Consider the following 22921-nt stretch of genomic DNA (forward strand, 5'->3'; position numbering starts at 1 on the left):
AGGATTTTACTAGATATGGAGCGTTCAGCCATCGCAGCAGCTAAGTTAAGTAATCCGTTAATGTTTCTATTTGGTTTTTTCCAGCTTTGAGTCAGTATTTGCCGTTTTTTAGGTATAAATACTGGCTCTTGGTCGGAAGCATGGCGGCATTGTTCTGCCTCGTGGCGGGTTCGTTCTTGGTCTTCCATACCTAGAACCTTCCCTTGTTACTTTACGCTCTATTGCTAGTTATCTATATTATGTTAGGGGTCCAGCCTACTTGGTTTATGTCATGCATGCATGTCTTCTTTACCTTGCGTAGGCATCTTCCATCCAGACCCTAGCCACAGCTCTTAGTATCGGCCCCGGCTAGCTTTGAGTGGTAGACTTTCTTTCGGGTTAGTCGTACACTCCTGGATTTTTTCTCCTACTGATTTACTTTCTTACTTTATTTTAATTTAATTTTAGTAATTATGTATTTTAGGTTAGCCTACGGCGTCTGGCATATTACGTAGCCTAGGTCCTGTATTTCATGGTCCCCACCAGTTTATTGCTTCCTCTCATCAGTTCGGTTGCTTCTCTATAGCATCTCACTGATTAGTTGGTTGCTTTAACCTAGGCTATGTTTTTTGATGTGTTTTCTTATGTTACCGCTCCGTGGTCACCATGTGATCGCGAAGCAGCCAGGCGCCCGTCCAGTCACCCTACCCTCCTCCCGCTCTACCATAGAGCCGGGGGGAGGGAGGTCTGTCCTCGCTCGCTCCACATACCCGTGCCTGTCTCCCTCTCTCCCTAGGCGGAGGGAGTAAGGGAGGCTGGACAGACCCAGGACTGGACTTGACCGTTCTCTTGCTTCATGGTGCGCTGGGGTGACTAGGTAGGGGGATTGGCCTTCCCCCTCCGTTGTTACTCCGTTGCCCCGTTGTTTGCTCGAGTCTGTTTCGCCCTCTCGCTCCTTCCCGGATTGTTGGTGCTTTTTATCTTACCGGAGCTCCGTCAATCACGTGGAAGGTTGCTAGTTCACCCTTGCGGGCGGACATCAGGCGTACAGTTGGTCTTTTCTAACCATCCCGTCTCGCTGATATCGCGACACGAACACCGCCGCGCACCGGAATTATTCCGGTACTTAGTGCTATTAGGCTTAAGTGTTTTTGTGTTTATTTTAAGCTATCATAAGTTTAATTTAAGCTAGCTTAAGCCGAGTCCCTCCCTTACCCACGTTGTCACACCGGACCTTTCCGGGGTTATAGCCTATTCAGGCGGTAAGGGAGGGGTTATGCCCAAAATTTTTTCGCGCTCCGGCATGCAGCGGAGTTCTATTAGCCTATTAGCCTGTAAGTGATGTCTTTTAGGGTACTCATGTATCTTTTCACTTACAGACCACCAACTGTGAGCATCCAGGATGCAACGCCATGCTCCAGGACCCCTGTGGACATGAAGTCTGCAGGTCCCGCGCTCCATGCGCGACTCCGCACGGGAATCTGCAGGTCTGGTTCCACGAAACCTGCACCATATGTTACGATCTCGTGAGTCAGTTCTTAGACGGGGTAAGTATTCCCAACTCCGTTCGGTAATTCCAATAAATGTTTTAGATCTTAAGTTTAATTTTAATCTTTTATTTTAAGCTTAAGCTCTTTTTATATTGGATGGTACATCCCCTATGTGTTTAGACTAAGCCTATTATATTACTTAAGTTTTAATCTTAAGTTTAAACTTAAAACTAATGAACGCCCTCTCTTCCAGGCTCCCGCCGTTAGAGATACCGCTCTGGCAACCCTGAGGGCTTGGGTCGGCGGATTCGGGAAGAACGCCGCCAAGGGACAGCCCTACATTCTAGAGAAGAGGTTGGCTGTCCTAATCTTTCCCTCCCCCCGGCGGACAAGTCGACGGGTTACGTCGACCCGGCAGAGGCAGCCCCAACTATGGCGGCGATTCATCAACAGCTCGCCGCTTCGATAAAGGAACCAGGCCAAGATATCTCGTCGGACGTCGCGACACTTGATTTGAATATAGAGCCCATGGTAGGTGTTGACGACCTGTTGGTCAAGGTAGGTACGTTGGACGCCCAAGGGCTTCCCTTGGGCGCCACTGGGTCTTCTACTCCTGCTAACTCTCCAGCTTCCTTCCAAGGCTTTACAGGAGCTGAGCTCCTTTATACTTCACCCGACGCTTCAGTAAGACCTAAGGTCAAGGCCAGAGAATTGGTTGTAAAAAACCCTCAAAAAGACGTCGTCGTCGTCCAAAAAGACTTCGTCGGCGTCAACGTCTCGTAAGTCTCCGGCTGCAAACCCCAGAGCAGAGAGGTCTAGAGCTTCTGTTTCAAGCTCCAAATCCTCAAAGAGCAGGTCTTCCAAGGAGAGGCCACGTACTCCGGCTGAGCCAGCAGTTTCTCCTCTCCCCTTGGTACCTGTTCCAAGTTACCCATCCACCTCCGCAGCAGCTCCGGTTTTGGATCCCAATGCTGGACTGTTGCAACACATGGGAGACTTGGTCGGCTCTCTGAGGAACAGCATGGAGCAGATGTTCTCCCGGTTGTCCGACAGGATTACGTCTCAGGACAACATCATCGCCGGACTTAATCAGGCCCCTCTAGCTACTCCCCAGCTTTCGGCACCGGACTAGCTCAGCTCCACCTTATGACTCTCTGCCTCCGTTCTCTATGAATAACCCTGGAGGGTGGCGTCATACGCCCCTTTCCAGGACGGTCTTATTTCCATTCCGGAGTGTGGTACTCGAAGGATTGAGGACTTCGAGTTCTACCCGGAGGGTCTCCAACCACCGTTCATTGGCTACGCCAGACTCACTGATACAGCCATGACTAGAGATGATAAAAGTCCCTAAGGAGACAGTCCTCTACTCACGTGACCAGGATCAAAGAGAATGGCTCAGGTGTTTAGAGGATATGGATTGTTCAAATACGAGAATTCAAGCCTTCAAGAGTCCCTTCACCATTTTTACGATGGAGGAGGGAACTCCTCTTCCCTTTCTCAGCAAAATAGCAACGGTCACTATTCCAGCGGCCCAGAAGGGGGAGTCGTTGCCACAGCTAAGGGAAGCAGACCCCACATCTCCTTTGCTCCCTTCACTCGGAGAATTGTGGGAAGATTTGCCCAACACCTTTTCGGCGGGCAAACTCAAGCCAGACTGTGCTATGGATCAGTTTGGTGAGAAGCTGCCTAGGCTTCCGGACAGCCTCATTCAAGCTGAATTTGAGGCCAAGACTAGGCTAGCCAGGTCCATTAATACCATGGCAATGACGGAAGTAGCGACTATTTCTTACGGTTCTGAGCCGCTCTTCAAGCTTCTCACCAAGTCACTGACGCAAACAGTCCAGTCTGACATGTTTGAGTTCGCTACAGCCAGAACTAACTGCCGGAAACATGTCCTCCAGGAAGCAACTATTCGTCATGAGCCGAATAAGTTGCTTTCATCCAACATCTGGGGGGCAGACCTCTTTCCTGATTCAATGGTAAAGGAGGTCCAGGCGGAAGCGACAAGGCTTAACCAAAGCCTTAAGGATCGTTGGGGTCTCACTGCAAAGAGACGCCAAGACCAATCAGCAAGAGGTAAGTCTCAGCGGAAACTGAAACGTTATCAGCCTTACCAGAAAAAGCAACAACGCTTCACCCAGGCTGTTTCGCTGTTCCGTTGGTACAATCAGCCAACCCTCTACTTCTAAGGCTCAATCACAGCCCATCTACGTGATTTCCCCCCCGCCTCAACCTTCCACCTCTTACGCTGTCTCCCCAGCCTTCAACCAAGTGTTCGAAGGCCAGGCCTTTCAGCAATACGACCGCTTTGGCAGGGGAGGCAGAGGTAGGGGATCCTTTCGTCAGAGAGGATCAGGAAGGTCTCTCAACAGGGGAAAACACTTCCGGGGAGGCCGCGGAGGTCACTCAACCCAGCAGCAGTGAGAGCTCGAAGGTAGGAGGGAGGCTGTTTCTCTTCCGGCACCGGTAGGGATTCAGCAAGTGGGCACAGAGTATTGTGTCGAAAGGCCTGGGTTGGAGTTGGGTTGCGAATCCCCCTCCATCCAGACCTTTCCTTCAACTTCCATCAAAAGAAATGACGGAGTATGCGGAGGACCTCCTTCAGAAAGGAGCAATAGCGAGAGTCAACAGATTAAAATTTCAAGGTCGCTTATTCAGCGTTCCAAAGAAAGGCTCACAAAAAAGAAGGGTAATCTTAGACTTGTCCCGCTTAAACTTGGCCATTCGCTGCGACAAGTTCAAAATGCTGACCATCTCGCAGGTGCGGACCTTACTTCCCCGTGGGGCCGTCACCACCTCTGTCGATCTTACAGATGCATACTATCATATCCCTATTGCAAGACACTTTCGCCCTTATCTGGGCTTCAAGATAGGAGATCAAGCATTCTCCTTCAAGGTAGTTCCCTTCGGTCTGAACGTGGCACCCAGGGTGTTCACGAAGTTGGCGGAAGTAGTTGTCCAACAACTGAGGTCTCAGGGGATAATGGTAGTAGCGTATCTCGACGATTGGTTGATTTGGGCTCCAACAGTCGAGGAATGTCACAAGACTCACTCCGGAGTCCAACTTTCAGTGGCTGGGCATTCAATGGAATCTATCCTCCCATACTCTGTCGATTCCATCAGCCAAGAGAAAGGAAATGGCGAAGTCAGTAAAGCAATTTCTAGAACACAAATTTGCTTCAAGGAGAAGCCAGGAAAGAATCCTGGGTTCCCTCCAATTTGCCTCAGTGACAAACATCTTGATGAAAGCCAAACTGAAAGACCTAACCAGAATCTGGCGCTCACGAGCAAATGTCAGATCCAGGGACAAGTTGTCATCAGTCCCACAGATTCTACGGAATCATCTACGTCCTTGGGCAAAAGTGAAGAACCTGTCAATATCAGTACCCCTTCAGTTTCCTCCTCCGGGGATTACCATCCACACAGACGCTTCATTAAGCGGCTGGGGAGGATATTCTCAGTTCAAGAAGGTTCAAGGAACCTGGTCACCCCAGTTCCGCCGGCTTCACATAAACGTACTAGAAGCGATGGCAGTGTTCTTGACTCTGAAAAGGTTACGTCCGCCAAACGACTCCCACATAAAGCTAGTTCTGGACAGCGCAGTGGTAGTCCATTGCTTAAACAGGGGAGGCTCCAAGTCACGACATCTGAATCATGTCATGGTAGCCATCTTCTCCCTGGCGGACAAGTTCAGTTGGCACCTCTCCTCCACCCATATAGCTGGAGTGAGAAACGTCATAGCAGATGCTCTATCCCGCTCAGTTCCTCTGGAGTCGGAATGGTCACTGGACAACAGTTCGTTCCAATGGATTCTCCGGAGGGTTCCAGGTCTACAAGTAGATCTATTCGCATCTCAAGCGAACCACAAACTCCCATGTTATGTGGCCCCCAACCTGGACCCTCTGGCCTATGCCACGGACGCCCTGTCCATAGATTGGAACAACTGGGAGAAGATTTATGTCTTTCCTCCAGTGAATCTTCTCCTGAAGGTACTGAACAAACTCAGGACGTTCAAGGGTCAAGTAGCTCTAGTAGCCCCAGACTGGCCGAAGAGCAATTGGTACCCTCTGATTCTGGAACTGGGTCTTCGTCCTCTTCGAATTCCCATCCCAGGCTCTCCCAGTCAGTACAAACGAAGACTGTGTTCGCTTCCTCAGGAATTCTCAAAACCCTAACTTTATGGACTTCATGAAGTTTGCGGCTAAAAAAGATGCAGATATTGATCCACGAAATATTCTTTTCTTGGAATCTGATAAAAGAGATTCAACTTTGAGACAGTATGATGCTGCAGTCAAAAAGTTGGCAACCTTCCTGAGAGAATCAGATATTAGAATCATGACAATCAATTCAGCTATATCCTTTTTCAGATCTTTATTTGAAAAAGGCTTAGCAGCTAGCACTATTACGACAAACAAGTCAGCCTGGAAGAAGATTTTTCAACTCGGGTTCAACATAGACTTGACAGACTCTTACTTCTCGTCTATTCCCAAGGCTTGTGCTAGACTTAGACCTTCAGTGAGGCCTACGTCAGTATCGTGGTTCTTGAATGATGTTCTAAAGCTGGCTTCAGAAACAGACAATACGACATGTTCATTTATAATGCTCTTAAGAAAAACTCTATTTTTATTAAGCTTGGCTTCAGGAGCTAGAATTTCAGAACTGTCGGCGTTATCCAGAGATCCGAATCATATAGAATTTCTTCCCACAGGGGAAGTTCTACTTTCTCCGGAACGTAGCTTTTTAGCAAAGAATGAGGATCCTTTGATGAGGTGGGAACCGTGGAAGGTTATACCCCTTCCACAAGATGTTTCTCTTTGTCCAGTATCGACCTTACGAGCCTTTCTGTCCAGGACATCCTCGTCGGGTCCTCTCTTTAAGAGAGAAAAAGGTGGTACTTTATCTATTAAAGGTATCAGGCAACAGATCCTGTACTTTATTAAGCAAGCCAACCCTGATTCCTTCCCTAAAGCTCATGATGTCAGGGCAGTTGCCACCTCAATTAACTATTTCCAACACATGAATTTTGATGATTTAAAAAAAGTATACTGGATGGAAATCGCCGACAGTATTTAAGCGTCATTACTTAAAGTCCTTGGAAGCTCTGAAATTTTCAGCAGTTGCGGCGGGTAACATAGTTTCCCCCCGACTCTGCTTAATCTTAAGTTGAAGATCCAGTTCTCCTTTCTACCTATCTCATTCAACAGTTTGTCTATACCTACCATGTTCATCTACGTCTACCTTGAGTCTTAGCTGCTCGTGATGGTACAGTGGGTGTCCCTTATTTTTTTTGCTAGGGTCACCCACAATTGTTTGTATATTCTGATCTCTATGATGTGGTCCCCTTATTTTTATGCTAGGGTGACACATCTACATTTGCAATGGTTACGGGTTTTGTATACTAAGTCATATACATTTGTTTATTATATTATTTTCTAAGTTTGTTCAAATTCAGTTTATTATTATAATTGCTTTATTTACTTTGTACATATTAACTATACACAAATGTTAAGATCAACATATATTCCATGTAAGCCCTGTACATATATGTTAACTTTAAGTTAATTTTAAGGAATATTTTCTAACTTGTATAATTGTGTATATGTATATTTCTTAGCAATTATATTTCTTTATTTTATTTTAAGTTTTATTGAGACCTTATTTATTTATTTTCTTTACAATCTTGTGCTAATTCTCTGGTACGATTTCGCGCAGCGACACGAACTGAGCCCAGAAAAGGGATTTTGACGTAAGGAAAAATCTATTTCTGGGCGATTGGTTCGTGTCGCCCAGCGAAATCCCACCCTACCCATCCCTGCGCTCAAGATTGTCTGCTAACTTCAGGATGGCCACCAGAGGCGCAGCAGTCGGCAGCATGGGATGGAGTAGTAGTAGTTGCTGCCCACTCTGTGGGTCGGCTCCCCTCTTGTGGGGGTTTTGTAGTAGGAGATTTCTATTGGTAAGTGGTTCGTGGTAGTGGTCTCACTCGCCCTAGTGTTCATACCGACACCCTCTTGGAGGGTGAGCGGTCAGTAGTACTGACCTTTTCTTTATTTTATTTATTCTCTGGTATGTGTTAGTGCATTTACCTTAGAAATAATGGATTAAAGGGATATTTCGCTGGGCGACACGAACCAATCGCCCAGAAATAGATTTTTCCTTACGTCAAAATCCCTTTTATAAGTAATGTTTGACACTAAACTTACGTAAAATTTATACGTACTATTTGAGGACGGATCTTAAACAATGAGAGAAAGTTTTTTTAAATTTGGGCAGTACTTGTGGAAATATTGAGGAACAATACAGTAAAGACTGAAATATTATGACAATAGAGGGAGAGAGAGCGCACAAGCATAGGCCTATCAATAGAGATACTTAATTCATTATATTTACTTTGAGAGATTAAGTGATAATGTTTTTTTCAAATGTTTCAAAAGTGGGAAGAGAGAGAGAGAGAGAGAGAGAGAGAGAGAGAGAGAGAGAGAGAGAGAGAGAGAGAGAGAGAGAGCACAATCATAGGCCTATCTATACAGATACTTAATTCATTATATTTACTTTGAGAGATTGAGTGATAATATTTTTTCAAATGTGTTTTAAAAGTGGAGAGAGAGAGAGAGAGAGAGAGAATAAAATCTGCTCACTTGAAAGCTTAGGCCTATTCATAACTACTTAATTTCATTATATTTTCCTTTGGGAGACTGAATGGTAATATATATGTTTAAAGTAAGTTTTAGAAGTGGAGAGAGAGAGAATTTTAGTATTGGTGACATACTTGTAACGGGGGAAAGGCAGAAGAAAGCGGTGAGTAAGTGCACAGATACCTGCGAAACAGGGTGATATGACTGCCAAGATCGTGCTGCACTATGCTAGATAAAATTTGAAGGATCATAATATTCAAGTTAATTCTCCAAGAAATTCATTCCCTAATCTTGATTTCATTCGACAGTTGCCGTAACATTCAAAGATTGTAAAAAGACGTGGAAAATTTTACACAGGCTGAGGTCATTCTTGCTCTCTTGATATAGTCTGTACTTTTGAAAATCGGATTTCATCCAAAAATCATTCACAAAAAAAGCTGTGTTAAGTAAAAATATTTATTACCACAAATAACTCAATATGTATTGCACAGGCAATTAAAGTTTTATATCGTGCAAAAAATGCTGATGTGTTGGGAGATCTTTCAGCCTCGCAGCAAAGAAATGCAGTCGTGTAGGGCTGTAGGCTACTACGAACTGCTTTGTAATGGGAGTATATAGCCAGAAAATCTTTGAGCTGACATGCTACTTTAACCTTGATAAAGATTTAAGTTTAAAGACAGTAGCTTTGTAAACAGCAACTAGCATTCAATCCATGTCAACGTCAAAGTAATCAAAGTGTGAAATCCGTTACGTAAGCCAATATCCAGTGACTTGCCCTGCTCAAAGTTCTAGGACTCCTCCTCACATCATAGAAAACGCTCTTGCAGATGCAACTAGAAATGCTCAACCTACCTTAGCCGTCGCTACATTGACTGCCATTGACGTTAGCTAACTTTAATCGCTTTGGAATACAAACATGAGTTTGTAGAAACTAAAATAATTGCATTCACCACTTACGATAATGCAATAATATCCCCGTTCATGAAGGAAAACTGGTAAATATTGTCTCATGATACATAGTACAGTGGTACCTCGACATACGAAAGGCTCAGCTTACGAAAAACTCGAGATACGAAAGCAATACGAAAGATTTTATAGCTCTACATACAAAAAGTTTTCAAGATACGAAAGGTTGTTGCTGTGAAGTCCCGAGATTCGCCCGGACCACCGAGAACAATTTTAAAACTCCCGCGCCGCCAACTGAGTAAACTCGCCACCATCCTCCCTCTCCCATTGGTTCCTGATGCTAGTCACCCCATAAGGTCCTGCTCTCCTATTGGTAAAAGGATGCTGTAAATTGAAAAACTTATTCATGCAATACATTTAATAACAAAAAAACATTAGATTAAGATAGAATAAAGAATAGAAATGAATGGTTATTATACTGTTTGGTAGTTTCAGTGGTTGAAGAGAGATAATGAAAAATTTATGGCTTACTGTGTAAAGTGATTGCTTGGCGATCGTTCGATACTCGTAAGTGCTGGATGTAAACAGAAGTTTGGAAGCTTTTTTTTTGTTTGTTTATTATAGTTAATGGTTACTTAATAATTATTTGAAATGAGTACATGCAATACATTTAATAAAAAAATTGTGAATTAGATATCATAAAATATAAAATAAATCAGACTGCCAACAAATACGTATTTTTTAGAATTCTTCTGTTTTAATATTACGTTACTTTACGTATGTTTCACTATAGCTGTCAGTAACTCGGTATCTCCATTAGGTAAAGATAGAATAAAGAATAGAAATGAATGGTTATTATACTGTTTGGTAGTTTCATTAGTTGAAGAGAGGTACTAATGAAAATTTATGGCTTACTGTGTCCTAGGAAAAATGATTGCTTGGCGTTCGTTCGGTACTCGTAAGACAGGTAAGAGGTGAATGTAAACAATCGATTGGAAGGTTTTTTTTTTGTTTGTTTATGTATTATAGTTAATGATTAATTAATAATTATTTGAAATTAGTACATACTGATTATTTATACATTTTATTGGCATATTCTAAGCTTTTAGCTCTTAGGATTAGATGTCAGAATCATAGACTAGGCTACAGTAGCAACCGCTAACATAGGCTAGGCTTATTGCTAAGGGACATATGCTAAAGTCCTAATATATGCAGTAAAAATGGGGTTGAACTTACATGCAGTTGAATATTACGCAAGTATGTACAGTATTTTGCCTTTTTGGAGTCATATTTCTTCCGTCGGATCGGCGTCGTAACCCTAGAACATGTGTTGTAGGCCTGGAAATATAATTTACTGGGGTGTTTTTGGAGGGCTTGGAACGGATTAGCCATTTTACATGTAAAATTTGGTCCAAGATACGAAAACTTCATGATACGAAGGGCGCCTCGGAACAGATTAATTTCGTATCTCGAGGTACTGCTGTACTACAAATCAGAAATTCACATTCTATCTACCAGATCTCTATGAACAAATCCAACTGAGAAATAACAATTACTTCAGACATACTATATCGTGATTTTAAGTATCTGAACAGTTTTTGTTTTGCAGTTTTAACTTATATGATATAATTTGCAGTGTATTTTCATATTCTAGAGTAAATTTAGCGATATGTGTTTTCAGTACAAACAAATGGGAAATTCAATGAACGAAAGCTAATGAAAACTGTATTTTCACTTCTCTTGTCGAGTGTACCTCGATCTTGGGGATTCCAGTCTAGTTCTGGTGACTCGGCTTCGGCTTCGTCGTCGATATACAAATCATCTTCGGTACCATTCATGGCATTTTAAAAATTATTTTGACTATATTTTCACATTCCGTCCGTGCTTTTATGATGAACGCAGCGAACATCAAGATAGGCAGCACGCTAAGCTGTTTGTAATTTAATTGTAACTGTTTCGAACAATTCAGGCATACGAAGATGACTGTGTACAATTATTATCGTTCATTATTGTAGTATTATTAGCAGTATGAAAAACATATAGACACGGCTTTGTTAAACCCAACTTTGATCACTGACGAAAGGAATGTATGTATCTCTTAATTAAGTTCCATTCAGTAACTAAAGACAGAGATGATATCGGTAAAACGCAATCAGCTGAGACTGTAAACAAACCTAGAATACAAATGGCATATTACCGTTTTTTCTTATAATGTAATAGAACAATAATACATGTAATATGATTACAGTTAAACATGTTTTATTTAGATTATCATTATTCTCAATCCAGCAATTATTCTACTTTCGCAAGTGGATATCTATCAGTGTAACAACCTGCCCGAGGCAATTCTCTCTCTCTCTCTCTCTCTCTCTCTCTCTCTCTCTCTCTCTCTCTCTCCTTCTCTCAGTCCTCTCGCTCTCTCTCTCTCGTCTCTCTCCTCTCACTCTCTCTCTCTCTCTCTCTCTCTCTCTCTCTCTCTCTCATCGATTGTAATACTAATGATACTCCTCCATCCTCCACTACAAAATCCGGTTTTTAGAATTCTGAATGAAAATATTATTGTAAACATATATTGGCATAAACAACCGAATTGAGAAACAGCTGATTGTGACATCATTTACAGTAACTATCGAGTGTTTATTAAGAGCTCCGTTAAAATTGTTAAACACTGCCGATTCTCATTAGGTAAAAATAAAATACATTTTTGTTCATTTCTTATGCTGTGGAGATATCAAGAAAGCATACAAGTAAATTAAAGCTGCAGGTTATAGCCGAGGGTGAATAAAACACGTAACGGCCAGGCGGCAGTGATGTTTGGAACCAGAGAAATCACACCTACTCAATGCTTATACAATGAAGTAATATGTGCATGTTTTCAACCAAACCTCGTTATGATAAAAAGGTATCTCCGAATAATATCTCTCCTGACAAATAATGGCAAAGAAGACATCGATAATACTAAAATCAGCTGAGATTTTGAGAATGTAAGCAATATCAAATGCAAATGATGTACATGACGATTATTCTGTAATACAGTAAAGATATGATATATGTGGTACCTCGAGATACGAAATTAATCCGTTCTGAGGGGGCCTTCGTATCATGAGTTTTTCATATCTTGAACCGCATTTTACATGTAAAATGGCTAATCCGTTCCAAGCCCTACAAAAACACCCCAGTAAATTATATTTCCAGGCCTACAACACATGTTCTAGGGTTACAACGCCGATCCGACGGAAGAAATATGACTCCAAAAAGGCAAAATACTGTACATACTTGAGTAATATTCAACTGCATGTAATGTTCAACCCCATTTTTACTGCATATATTAGGACTTTAGCATATGTCCTTTAGCAATAAGCCTAGCCTATGTTAGCGGTTGCTACTGTAGCCTAGTCTATGATTCTGACATCTAAACCTAAGAAGCTAAAAGCTTAGAATATGCCAATATAATGTATAAATAATCAGTATGTACTAATTTCAAATAATTATTAATTAATCATTAACTATAATACACAAACAAACAAAAAAAAAACCTTCCAATCGATTGTTTACATTCAGCTCTTATGAGTACCGAACGAACGCCAAGCAATCACTTTTCCTAGGACACAGTACGCCATAAATTTTCATTGGTATCTCTCTTCAACTAATGAAACTACCAAACAGTATAATAACCATTCATTTCTATTCTTTATTCTATCTTTACCTAATGGAGATACCGAGTTACTGACAGCTATAATGAAACATATACATAACGTAATATTAAAACAGAAGAAGAATTCTAAAAAATACGTATTTGTTGGCTTCGATGATAGCAGTCTGATTTATTTTATAGTTTATGATATCTAATTCACAATTTTTTTATTAAATGTATTGCATGTACTAATTTCAAATAATTATTAAGTAACCATTAACTATAATAAACAAACAAAACAAAAGCTTCCAAACTTCTGTTTACATCCAGCACTTACGAGTATCGAACGATCGCCAAGCAATCACTTTTCCTAGTGTATACACAGTAAGCCATAAATTTTCATTATCTCTCTTCAACTACTGAAACTACCAAACAGTATAATAACCATTCATTTCTATTCTTTATTCTATCTTTACCTAATTTTTTTTTTGTTATTAAATGTATTGCATGAATAAGTTTTTCAATTTACAGCATCCTTTTACCAATAGAATACTTAAAGCAAAAGGGGTAGATGCTGACCAATAGGAGAGCAGGATCTTATGGGGTGACTAGCATCAGGAACCAATGGGAGAGCAGGAGGATGGTGGCAAGTTTACTCAGTTGGCGGCGCGGGAGTTTTAAAATTGTTCTCGGTGGTCCGGGCGAATCTCGGGACTTTACAGCAACCACCTTTCGTAACTTGAGTAATTTTCGTATGTAGAGCTGTAAAATTTTTCGTATTTGCTTTCGTATCTCGAGTTTTTTGTAAGTTGAGCCTTTTGTATGTCGAGGTACCACTGTACTGTTATTGGATACAACAAGCAAAACAACCTTTATGTAAGTCATCATTATTATTAATATAGTTGTACTGTTTAATTTTTGCAAATAATCACTTTTCTCAGATATGAGATAAATTCATGAAAATTTGCCATGATTATTTACCTCGTCTCATCTAAAGGTCATCTTATACGCGGAAATATACAGTAGTTCTGTTGCACAATTTCTACTAAAAAAATCCACTGACTGAATTTCTTTGTTTAACAAAAAAGAAAATTGTTAATGAAGGAAAAACCTATTTTTGGTAGCCACTGTGAGTCCTCAAAAGACTTACTTCTCTGCTCCCCAAGGATCCACAAGACAGATCAACCAATACGTATAAAAGGCTTCTCTTCAGTTGGTCTTAGCCAGAACTGTGCCTTTGATCTGACGCATTGATAGAGTATTAAAGGACTCCGGCAAGAGGACTCTTTCCTTTGCCTGCAGCATTTACCATTCTCACGTCAGGCACAAGCCAGCCAAGATCCCCATTACTCACTATGTATGTGTAAGAAAAATACTCACCACAGATTCTCTTTTCATCAGGAAAAGTGGTTGGCTTGGAATAATTACAGCAGCTACCAAAATCAGGGTTTCAGGAGGGAAAGCTTAGTTGCAAGGTCTATTTCATGCCCAATATTGGGGACATTTATCCCAATGTATGACTCTTCATCTCCATTGAGGCAGTCAAAGGGAAATCTTGAATTCCACTAACTTACATATTGGCAAGGACATGGAATCTGCTCTCGAAAAGAAAGGAATACTCTCTACTAAATCAAGCCTTTTCTTCATGGTTCCTGCCAGAGAACTATGTTGCTTATCTTGCACGTCTGACATTTACCAGCAGGGCTATGTTTATGGCTGGTAGTATGTGTCATCCTACTGCCAAATAATGGATTATGCAGTTTGCAATGGAGAAAGCAACCTTTGGGTTTAGTTTATCAGCAGCCCCATAGTAAGGAAAAACAAAAAATCATGAGTACAGTGAACCCTCGTTTATCGCGGTAGATAGGTTCCAAACCCGGCCGCGATAGCTGAAAATCCGCGAAGTAGGGACACCATATTTACGTATTTATTTAACATGTATATTCAGACTTTTAAAACACCCTCCCTTTATGTAGTACTGTTAACAAAACCATCTTAATGTACAGAACACTTAATGCATGTACTACAGTACCCTAAACTAAAACACGCACAAATATTAAAATATTAGAATATTAAAGTATAAAAAAAATAAAGATTGTTACTGTACTCACCACGAAAGAAGTTGAAGAAAAACTTGAATGATGATGGCGATGAATTTGCTGCACAGTAGAAATGATGATGATGAAGCTGATGATGTCTTCTACTGTGCAGCCAATGATAGTATTTTACGTCTCTTCAGACGGAGGTGTCTTTTCCTGGGACACCTCTTCAACTTCTTCCTGGGACACTTCTTCAATTTCTTCCGAAGGCATAGTAGCAGGAGGAACTGGCTCTTTTTTGCGAGGCTGGAAGAACATTGTAATCGGAAGTTGCTGCCGCTGCTTCTTTTTTCGCTCGAAGAGCATCCTGTAGGGAGTCATGTCTTCATCGATTTTGTTGCAGAATTGCAGAGAACGAACCATATCCTCGTCCCACTCTTGCGACAATTCTTTCAACTCCTTCGCAAGGTTGCAGAGCTTGGCAAGCCGTTCTAATGTTAAGCCCTGTTTCTTCGACAATTCTTGGGTCTCTTCCGGTGTTTCACGGTCTTCGTCACTGGCCGATTTCGTCTAGTCTTCGAGGTCTGCGTCAGTTAGCGGCTGGGAATGGCAGTCCAACAACTCGTCGACGTCTTCAGTCGTCATGTCGCCAAACCCGTCACCTCCAATTATCGCAGCCAACTGCACAGATTTCCGTACTGCAGAGTGTTGAATCTCAGCAGGTGTAAATCCCTTGTCATCGTAAACAATCTGGGGCCACAACTTCTTCCAGCTCGCATTAACAGTAGCAGGTTTCATTTCTTTCAGTGCCTTCTGGATGTTCTGCAGGCACGTGGCTATTGTGTACTGCCGCCAGTACGCCTTCAAATTGAATGTTTCATCCTCATCATCTTGGCAGCATCCACACATGCAACGAGTCCGCCAAGGTATTCTTCGTGTAGAGGGCCTTGAACGCCCTGATAACCCCCTGGTCCATCGGTTGAATTAATGACGTTGTGTTGGGTGCAGGAACTCAACCTGAATGCCCTCATGCGACAGATCAGTTGCGTGTCCACCAGCGTTATCCATAAGGAGAAGGATCTTAAATGGCAAGCCCTTCTCTAAGAGATATTTACTGACTTGTGGGATAAAACACTGGTGGAACCAGTTGGAGGTCAGCATCTTCGTAATCCATGCTTTTGGATTATGCATCCAGTACACGGGAAGGAGATTCTTATTTTTATTTTTCAAAGCGCGAGGGTTTTTCGATTTGTAAATAAGCCCCGGCTTTAGCAAAATCCAGCAGCATTGCCACATCACAGAGGGTAACACGATCTTTGATGCTTTAAAGCCAGAGGCTTTGGCTTCTTCTTTGAACAGGAAAGTTCGCGACGGCATTCTCTTCCAAAACAAGCCGGTCTCATCCATATTAAACACTTGTTCGGGCTTGTATCCGCCTTCAGTGATAATATTCTTAAATGTCTCATTCACGTAAGTTTCAGCAGCGGTAGTGTCAGCGGAAGCAGCCTCGCCATGCAGGGAAACGCTTTTCAGGCCGAAGCGTTTCTGAAATTTCGCGAACCATCCTTTGCTGGCGGGCAAAACGTTGTTTCTGAGGCTGGGAAATGTCAGTGGATGTCCCTGCTTGAGGTTCATCTAGTACATCATCTTCATCTTCTTCAGCATGGTCGCCATCGTCGTCTTGAGGTTCCTTTGCCGCAAACAAATTCTTCATACAAACTCAAAGCCTTGGTTCGGATGGTGTTCGTATCCAAGGCTATGTTTCTTCTTCGCCGGCAGGTCGGCAATCCAGATTGCTAAAGCACCTCCATACGGACGATCGTTTTATTACGAGCAGTAACAACTCGCTTCGCTGACCTGCTAAAGGTGATGGCAGCCGTCTTTCTAATGTTCGCCTCGTCCTTCTTAATGTAGCGAACGTGGATTCGTTCACCTCCAAAATGGCGGGCGTGCGGCCACCGGCGTAACTTCTGCCTTCTTTCAACATATCAAGAAGTGTCACCTTCTCAGCAATCGTCATCATTTTTCGGTGGCGTTTAGGCTTACTACCAGCCTTAGCAGAAGCAGAACGCTTGGGAGCCATTGCAGGGGTTACGTAAACAGAAAGTTCAACAAAAAGTTCAACTTCAAACAGTCACGCACAGCACAGGTTAAAGTTACACAGTAACGTAGCAGCATCTACCGGGCGAGAGAGCGGCAAACAAAGTGGCCGCGAGAAGATGCTACTGGTCGGAGAAGCGGTCAAAACACCAATCACAGGCTAGATACAAAAACTTGGGAGCTGATTCGTCATCTATCAGCATTGGAACCAATCACAGTCCGTCTTACATGCTACGTAGTAGTTACAAATTCCAATATGTACAAGGTACTATAGATGCTTTACGTACGCTATTTTACGCTTGTTTTGTTGTAAGATACGTACGCTTATTCGAGATGTGATTTTTGCAACAAACAATATTATTGGATGCAGTACTACGTATACATACAAAAGATTCAAGGAAAAGATGCACATCCATTACATTTGTAGTAGTAGCCATCAGCAGCCTTACACCATTCAAATATGACAAAGTCAGACTGCATCTGATTTGCGTTTCATGTTCGATTTAATTTTACTACGTATACTGAATTATCGTATGATCACATTCTCTTTTCGTGTTTTATTTCTTTCTGTACTGAATTATATGTCATATGTAATGCAATGAACCATCAGTAAGAGCAGATATTACTAATTATTAATGGAATTAACAAAATATTTGGGCTCTTCATATATTGCGGCTATTTTCGAAATTTCCGGAAAATCCGCGATATGTTTTCTTTTATAATATATACATACGTAATGAAAAAAGTCCGCGAAGTCGTGAATCCGCGATGGTCGAACCGCGAAGTAGCGAGGGCTCACTGTAATGGTCAAATGCAAGCCACCTATATCTGTCTGATAAGTAGAACACAACTGGCATGAAATGGAGTAACCTTGTTATATGAACATGGGCATGACAACCAGGAAAAAGACCAACTCGGGGGCTGAACACTACTGGCATTAATATAATTATTGGTTTCATCCATTTAAATCATGATTAAACTAGAGTACTATAAAAAGGTTCGATTAGTTTAATAAATTTACAAATACAGTAGAGAAATATATCCTGTCAAGAAAAAATCTATGAATATAAATTTACATATACAGTATATTCAAATATATAACCAGATTTCTAAAATAGGGCTGAATAGTTCTTGGTACAGCACTTTTACTCCCATTTTTATTTTAAAATGATGGAATAAATATCAAAATACAAGAAAACAAAGTATAAAATACGACTGTTCAGTGCCACAACTTCTATTTGTCTTACCTTGACTATGTCACTAACAAACCATCTTGTACCGCAAGTCTGAGAAGGTCACGGAAAGTACAGAGAGCTTTGTGGTTCAAAATTCCACTTGGGAAAATCTGTTGCCAGGTGCACTTCAGCAAGTGAGAGAGGGGCTCTTGAGATGAAAGTAGGCAAACAGTATTGGTTTCCATTGCCATGCTGACATCATTTCCATTGGTTCCACTGATACTGTTTCAAGTGAAAATAAATAAAAACTTTTAATCCTATATATATATATATATATATAGAGAAATGAACACTACCGGAAGGTATTGGGCATTTATATTTAACACAGGGCTTAGGCCCAAAAGAAAAAAGAAATGAACCTACCCAGGAAATATTTATATATTTAGGCTACATATTATTAAAATATATATTATATAAAAATATATATAAATTTTCATATTATTTTATATAAATATATAATATATATATCATATATATATATATATATATATATATATTTATATATATGTATATATATGTATATATGATAATATACATATGAATATATATACAAAATATATATATATATATATATATATATATATATATATATATAGGATCTATATATATATATATATATATATATATGTATATATATATATAAAGGATTTTGACGTAAGGAAAAATCTATTTCTGGGCGATTGGCTCGTGTCGCCAGCGAAATATATCCTTTAATCTATTATTTCTAGGGTAAATGTACTAACACATACCAGAGAATAAATAAAATAAAGAAAAAGGTCAGTATGACTGACTCGCTCACCCTCTAGGAGGGTGTCGGTATGAACACTAGGCGAGTGAGACCACTACCACGAGCCAAATGCCAATAGAAATCTCCCACTACACCCTCCAAGAGGGGAGCCGTCCCACAGAGGGAGCAGCTCGTTACTACTAACTACTACACCCATCCCCCATGCTTGCGACTGCTGCGCCTCTAGTGGCCATCCTGAAGTTAGCAGACAATCTTGAGCGAAGGGATGGGTAGGGGGGTATTTCGCTGGCGCAAGAGCCAATCGCCCAGAAATAGATTTTTCCTTACGTCAAAAAAACAAAATCCTTTTTCTGGGCCTCAGCTCGTGTCGCTTGCGCGAAATCGTGGGACCAGAGAAACAGCACAAGATTGTAAACAAAGTAAATAAAATATAATAAAACAAAATAGGTCTCAAATAAAAGATACAAAATAAAAGAATGATATAATTGCTAACAAGATACAAGTACACAGTAAAACAAAATCAAGAAATTATGCCTTAAATTACCCTTAAGAAATCTAATTATGTTTAATAATTATAAGGTCAATTTACATATATACAAATAAGGTAGCAACAATGATTACCTATCACAATAAATCTGTGTAACAACATGTATCAAAAATAGAAATAGCAATTAGTATAAATTTACATAAATATTTGATCAATGATAAAATAAAATATCTTAGGAATGTATATGACTTAATATACAAAACCCGTAACCATTGCATTATGATGTATCCCCCACCCCTAGCATAAAAATAAGGGGATAACATCTATGAGATCAGTATGGAAATCAGATGTGAGTGTCCCTAACCAGACAAAAGGGGCACTATACAATCATAAAGCAGCTAAGACACAAGGTAAATGTTAATGAACAAGGCAGGAATAGACGAACTGTTGGGTGAGGCAGGTAGAAAGGAGGACTGAATCTTTCTACTATAATCTAGCTAGAGTCATGGGGAAACTATGTTACCCGCTGCTACTGCTGGGAATTTCAGAGCTTCCAAGGACTTAAGGTAGTGACGTTTGAACACTGTCGTCGATTTCCATCCGGTATACTTCTTATTTAAATCAGCAAAATTCATATGTTGGAAGTAATTAATTGAGGTGGCTACTGCCCTGACATCATGTGCCTTTGGAAAGGAGTCAGGATTGGCTTGTTTGATAAGTACAGGATTTGTTGCCTGATGCCTTTAGTGGATAAAGTACCACTTTTTTTTCCCTCCTAAAGAGAGGGGCCCCGATGAGGAAGAGGAGGTCCTGGATAGAAAGGCTCGTAAGGTTGAAACCGGACAAAGGGAAACATCTTGTGGAAGGGGTAGTACCTTCCAAGGTTCCCACCTCATCAAAGGATCTTCATTCTTTGCTAAAAAGCTACGTTCCGGAGAAAGTACAGCATTCCCCCGTGGGAAGGAATTGAATATGATCCGGATCTCTGGATAAAGCCGACAGTTTCTGAAATTCTTGCTCCTGAAGCTAGGCTTAATAAAAAAAACAGAGTTTTTTTCTTAGGAGCATCATAAACGAGCATGTGTCATTATCGGTTTCGGAAGCCAGTTTAGAACATCGTTTAAGAACCATGAAACTGACGTAGGCCTGACAGAGGGCCTAAGTCTAGCACATGCTTTAGGAATAGACGAGAAATAGGTATCTGTCAAGTCTATGTTAAATCCAAATTGAAATATCTTTTCAATGCTGACTTGTTTTGTCGTAATCGTGCTAGCTGCTAAACCCTTTTCAAATAAAGATCTGAAAAAGGATATAGCAGAATTAACTGTCATGATTCTGATATCTGACTCTCTCAGGAAGATTGCTAACTTTTTTTTTGACAGGCAGCATCATACTGCCTCAAAGTTGAATCCCTTTTATCGGATTTCAGGAAAAGAATATTCTGAGGGTCAATATTCGCATCTCTTTTTGCCGCAAACTTCATGAAATCCATAAAGTTAGGGTTTTGAGAATCCCTGAGGAAGCGAACACAGTCTTCGTTTGTACTGACTGGGAGAGCTTGGGGACTGGGGATCCGAAGGGGACGAAGATCCAGTTCCAGGATCAGGGGGTACCAATTGCTCCTCGGCCAGTCTGGGGCTACTAGAGCCACTTGACCCCTGAATGTCCTGAGTTTGTCTAAGACCTTCATAAGGAGATTCACTGGAGGGAAGACGTAAAATCTTCTCCCAGTTGTTCCCAGTCCAGAGCCAGGGGGGGGGCGTCCGTGGCGTAAGCCAGAGGGTCCAGGTTGGGGGCTACATAACACGGTAGTTTGTGGTTCGCTTGTGATGCGAAGAGAATCCACCTGTAGCCCTGGACTCTTTTGAAGGATCCATTGGAACGAACTCTCGTCTGAGACCATTCCCGACTCTAGGGGTACTGATCGGGATAGGGCGTCTGCTATGACGTTTCTTACTCCAGCTAAGTGGGTGGAGGAAAGATGCCAACTGAATTTGTCTGCCAGGGAGAAGATGGCTATCATGACGTGATTTAGATGACGTGACTTGGAGCCTCCTCTGTTTATGCAATGTACTACCACTGCGCTGTCCAAGACTAGCTTTATGTGGGAGTACCTTGGTGGGCGTAATCTTTTTCAGAGTCAAGAAGACTGCCATTGCCTCCAGTACGTTTATATGGAACTGACGGAACTGGGGTGACCAAATTCCTTGCACCTTTTTGACCTGCCTGGGAGTACCCTCCCCAGCCGCTTAAGGACGCGTCTGTGTGGATGGTAATCCCTGGTGGAGGGAACTGAAGAGGGACTGACACTGACAGATTCTTGACTTTTGCCCACGGCCCGAAGCCGGTTCTTTAGAATCAGAGGAACTGAGGATAGCTTGTCCCTGGACCTGACATTTGCTCGAGAGCGCCAGATCCTGGTTAGATCTTTCAGTTGGCTTTCATTAAGATGTTCGTTACTGAAGCAAACTGGAGAGAGCCGAGGATTCTTTCCTGAGCTCTCCTTGATGCTAGTTTGTGACTTAGAAATTGCTTGACTGACTTCGCTATTTCTTTCCTTTTGGTGGATGGAATCGACAGAGTGTGTGAGGATAGATTCCATTGAATGCCTAGCCACTGAAAGTTTTTGACTCTGGGGTGAGTCTGGACTTGGATCTGTTTATCTTGAATCCTAGATATTCTAGGAATTGGATCACTTTCAGTGTGGCCTTGTTGCATTCTTTTTACGACTGATGGGGCCCAGATCAACCAATCGTCGAGATACGCTACTACCATAATCCCTTGAGCTCTGAGCTGTTGCACTACTACTTCCGCTAGCTTCGTGAACACCCTGGTGCCACGTTGAGCCCGAACGGACTACCTTGAAGGAGAACGTCTGGTCTCCTATCTTGAATCCCAGATACGGACGGAAGTGTCTTGCAATAGGGATATGATAGTAGGCGTCTGTAAGATCGATAGAGGTGGTGACGGCCCCACGGGGAAGTAAGGTCCGCACCTGTGAGATCGTGAGCATCTTGAACTTGTCGCAGCGGATGGCTAAGTTTAAGCGGGACAAGTCTAAGATTACCCTTCTTTTGTTTGAGCCTTTCTTTGGGACGCTGAACAAGCGACCTTGAAATTTTAATCTCTTGACTTTTTTGACTATAGCTCCTTTCTGAAGGAGGTCCTCTGCGTACTCTGTCAATTCCTTGGAAGGAAGTTGACGGAAAGGTCTGGCTGGAGGTGGGTTCGTCAACCAGCTCCAACCCAGCCCTTTTGACACTATGCTCTGAGCCCACTGGCTGAAGTTCCACCGGTGGCGAAAGTGAAACAGCCTCCCTCCTACCTGAAGTTCCTCATTGGTTCTGGTAACCCCCTCGACCTCCTCTGAAGTGCTTTCCCCTATTGAAGGGGCCTCCCGATCCTCTCCACGAAAGGACCGCTTACCTCTGCCTCCCTTGTTCGATGCGGGTCATTACTTCTGAGAAGCTTGACTCTCGAAGGCTGGATTGTAAGCTGGAGAGATGGCGTATGAGGTGGAGGGTTGAGGCTGAGGGGATATCACATAAATAGGCTGTGATTGACCTTTAGACGTGGAGGGCTGAGCTGTCTGCACTAACGGCACTGTAGGAACTTGTTGAGGGAAGCGCGGCTGCTTCTTTTGGTAGGGTTGGAAACGTCTAGGCTTC

At 41.8% G+C, this 22921-nt stretch overlaps 1 protein-coding gene across 1 annotated transcript in view; it reads right to left on the reverse strand.

Annotated features, from left to right (window-relative positions):
- LOC135210320 (mediator of RNA polymerase II transcription subunit 24-like) overlaps positions 1-22921 on the reverse strand; it is a 132244-nt gene that overhangs the window by 10648 nt on the left and 98675 nt on the right. The window contains 2 exon segments of the mRNA XM_064243201.1: positions 18031-18065; positions 18068-18240. Coding sequence (XP_064099271.1) covers positions 18031-18065; positions 18068-18240 — 208 coding nt within the window.

The sequence above is a fragment of the Macrobrachium nipponense genome, chromosome 39 (genome assembly GCF_015104395.2).
Source record: "Macrobrachium nipponense isolate FS-2020 chromosome 39, ASM1510439v2, whole genome shotgun sequence".
Lineage (NCBI taxonomy): Eukaryota > Metazoa > Arthropoda > Malacostraca > Decapoda > Palaemonidae > Macrobrachium > Macrobrachium nipponense.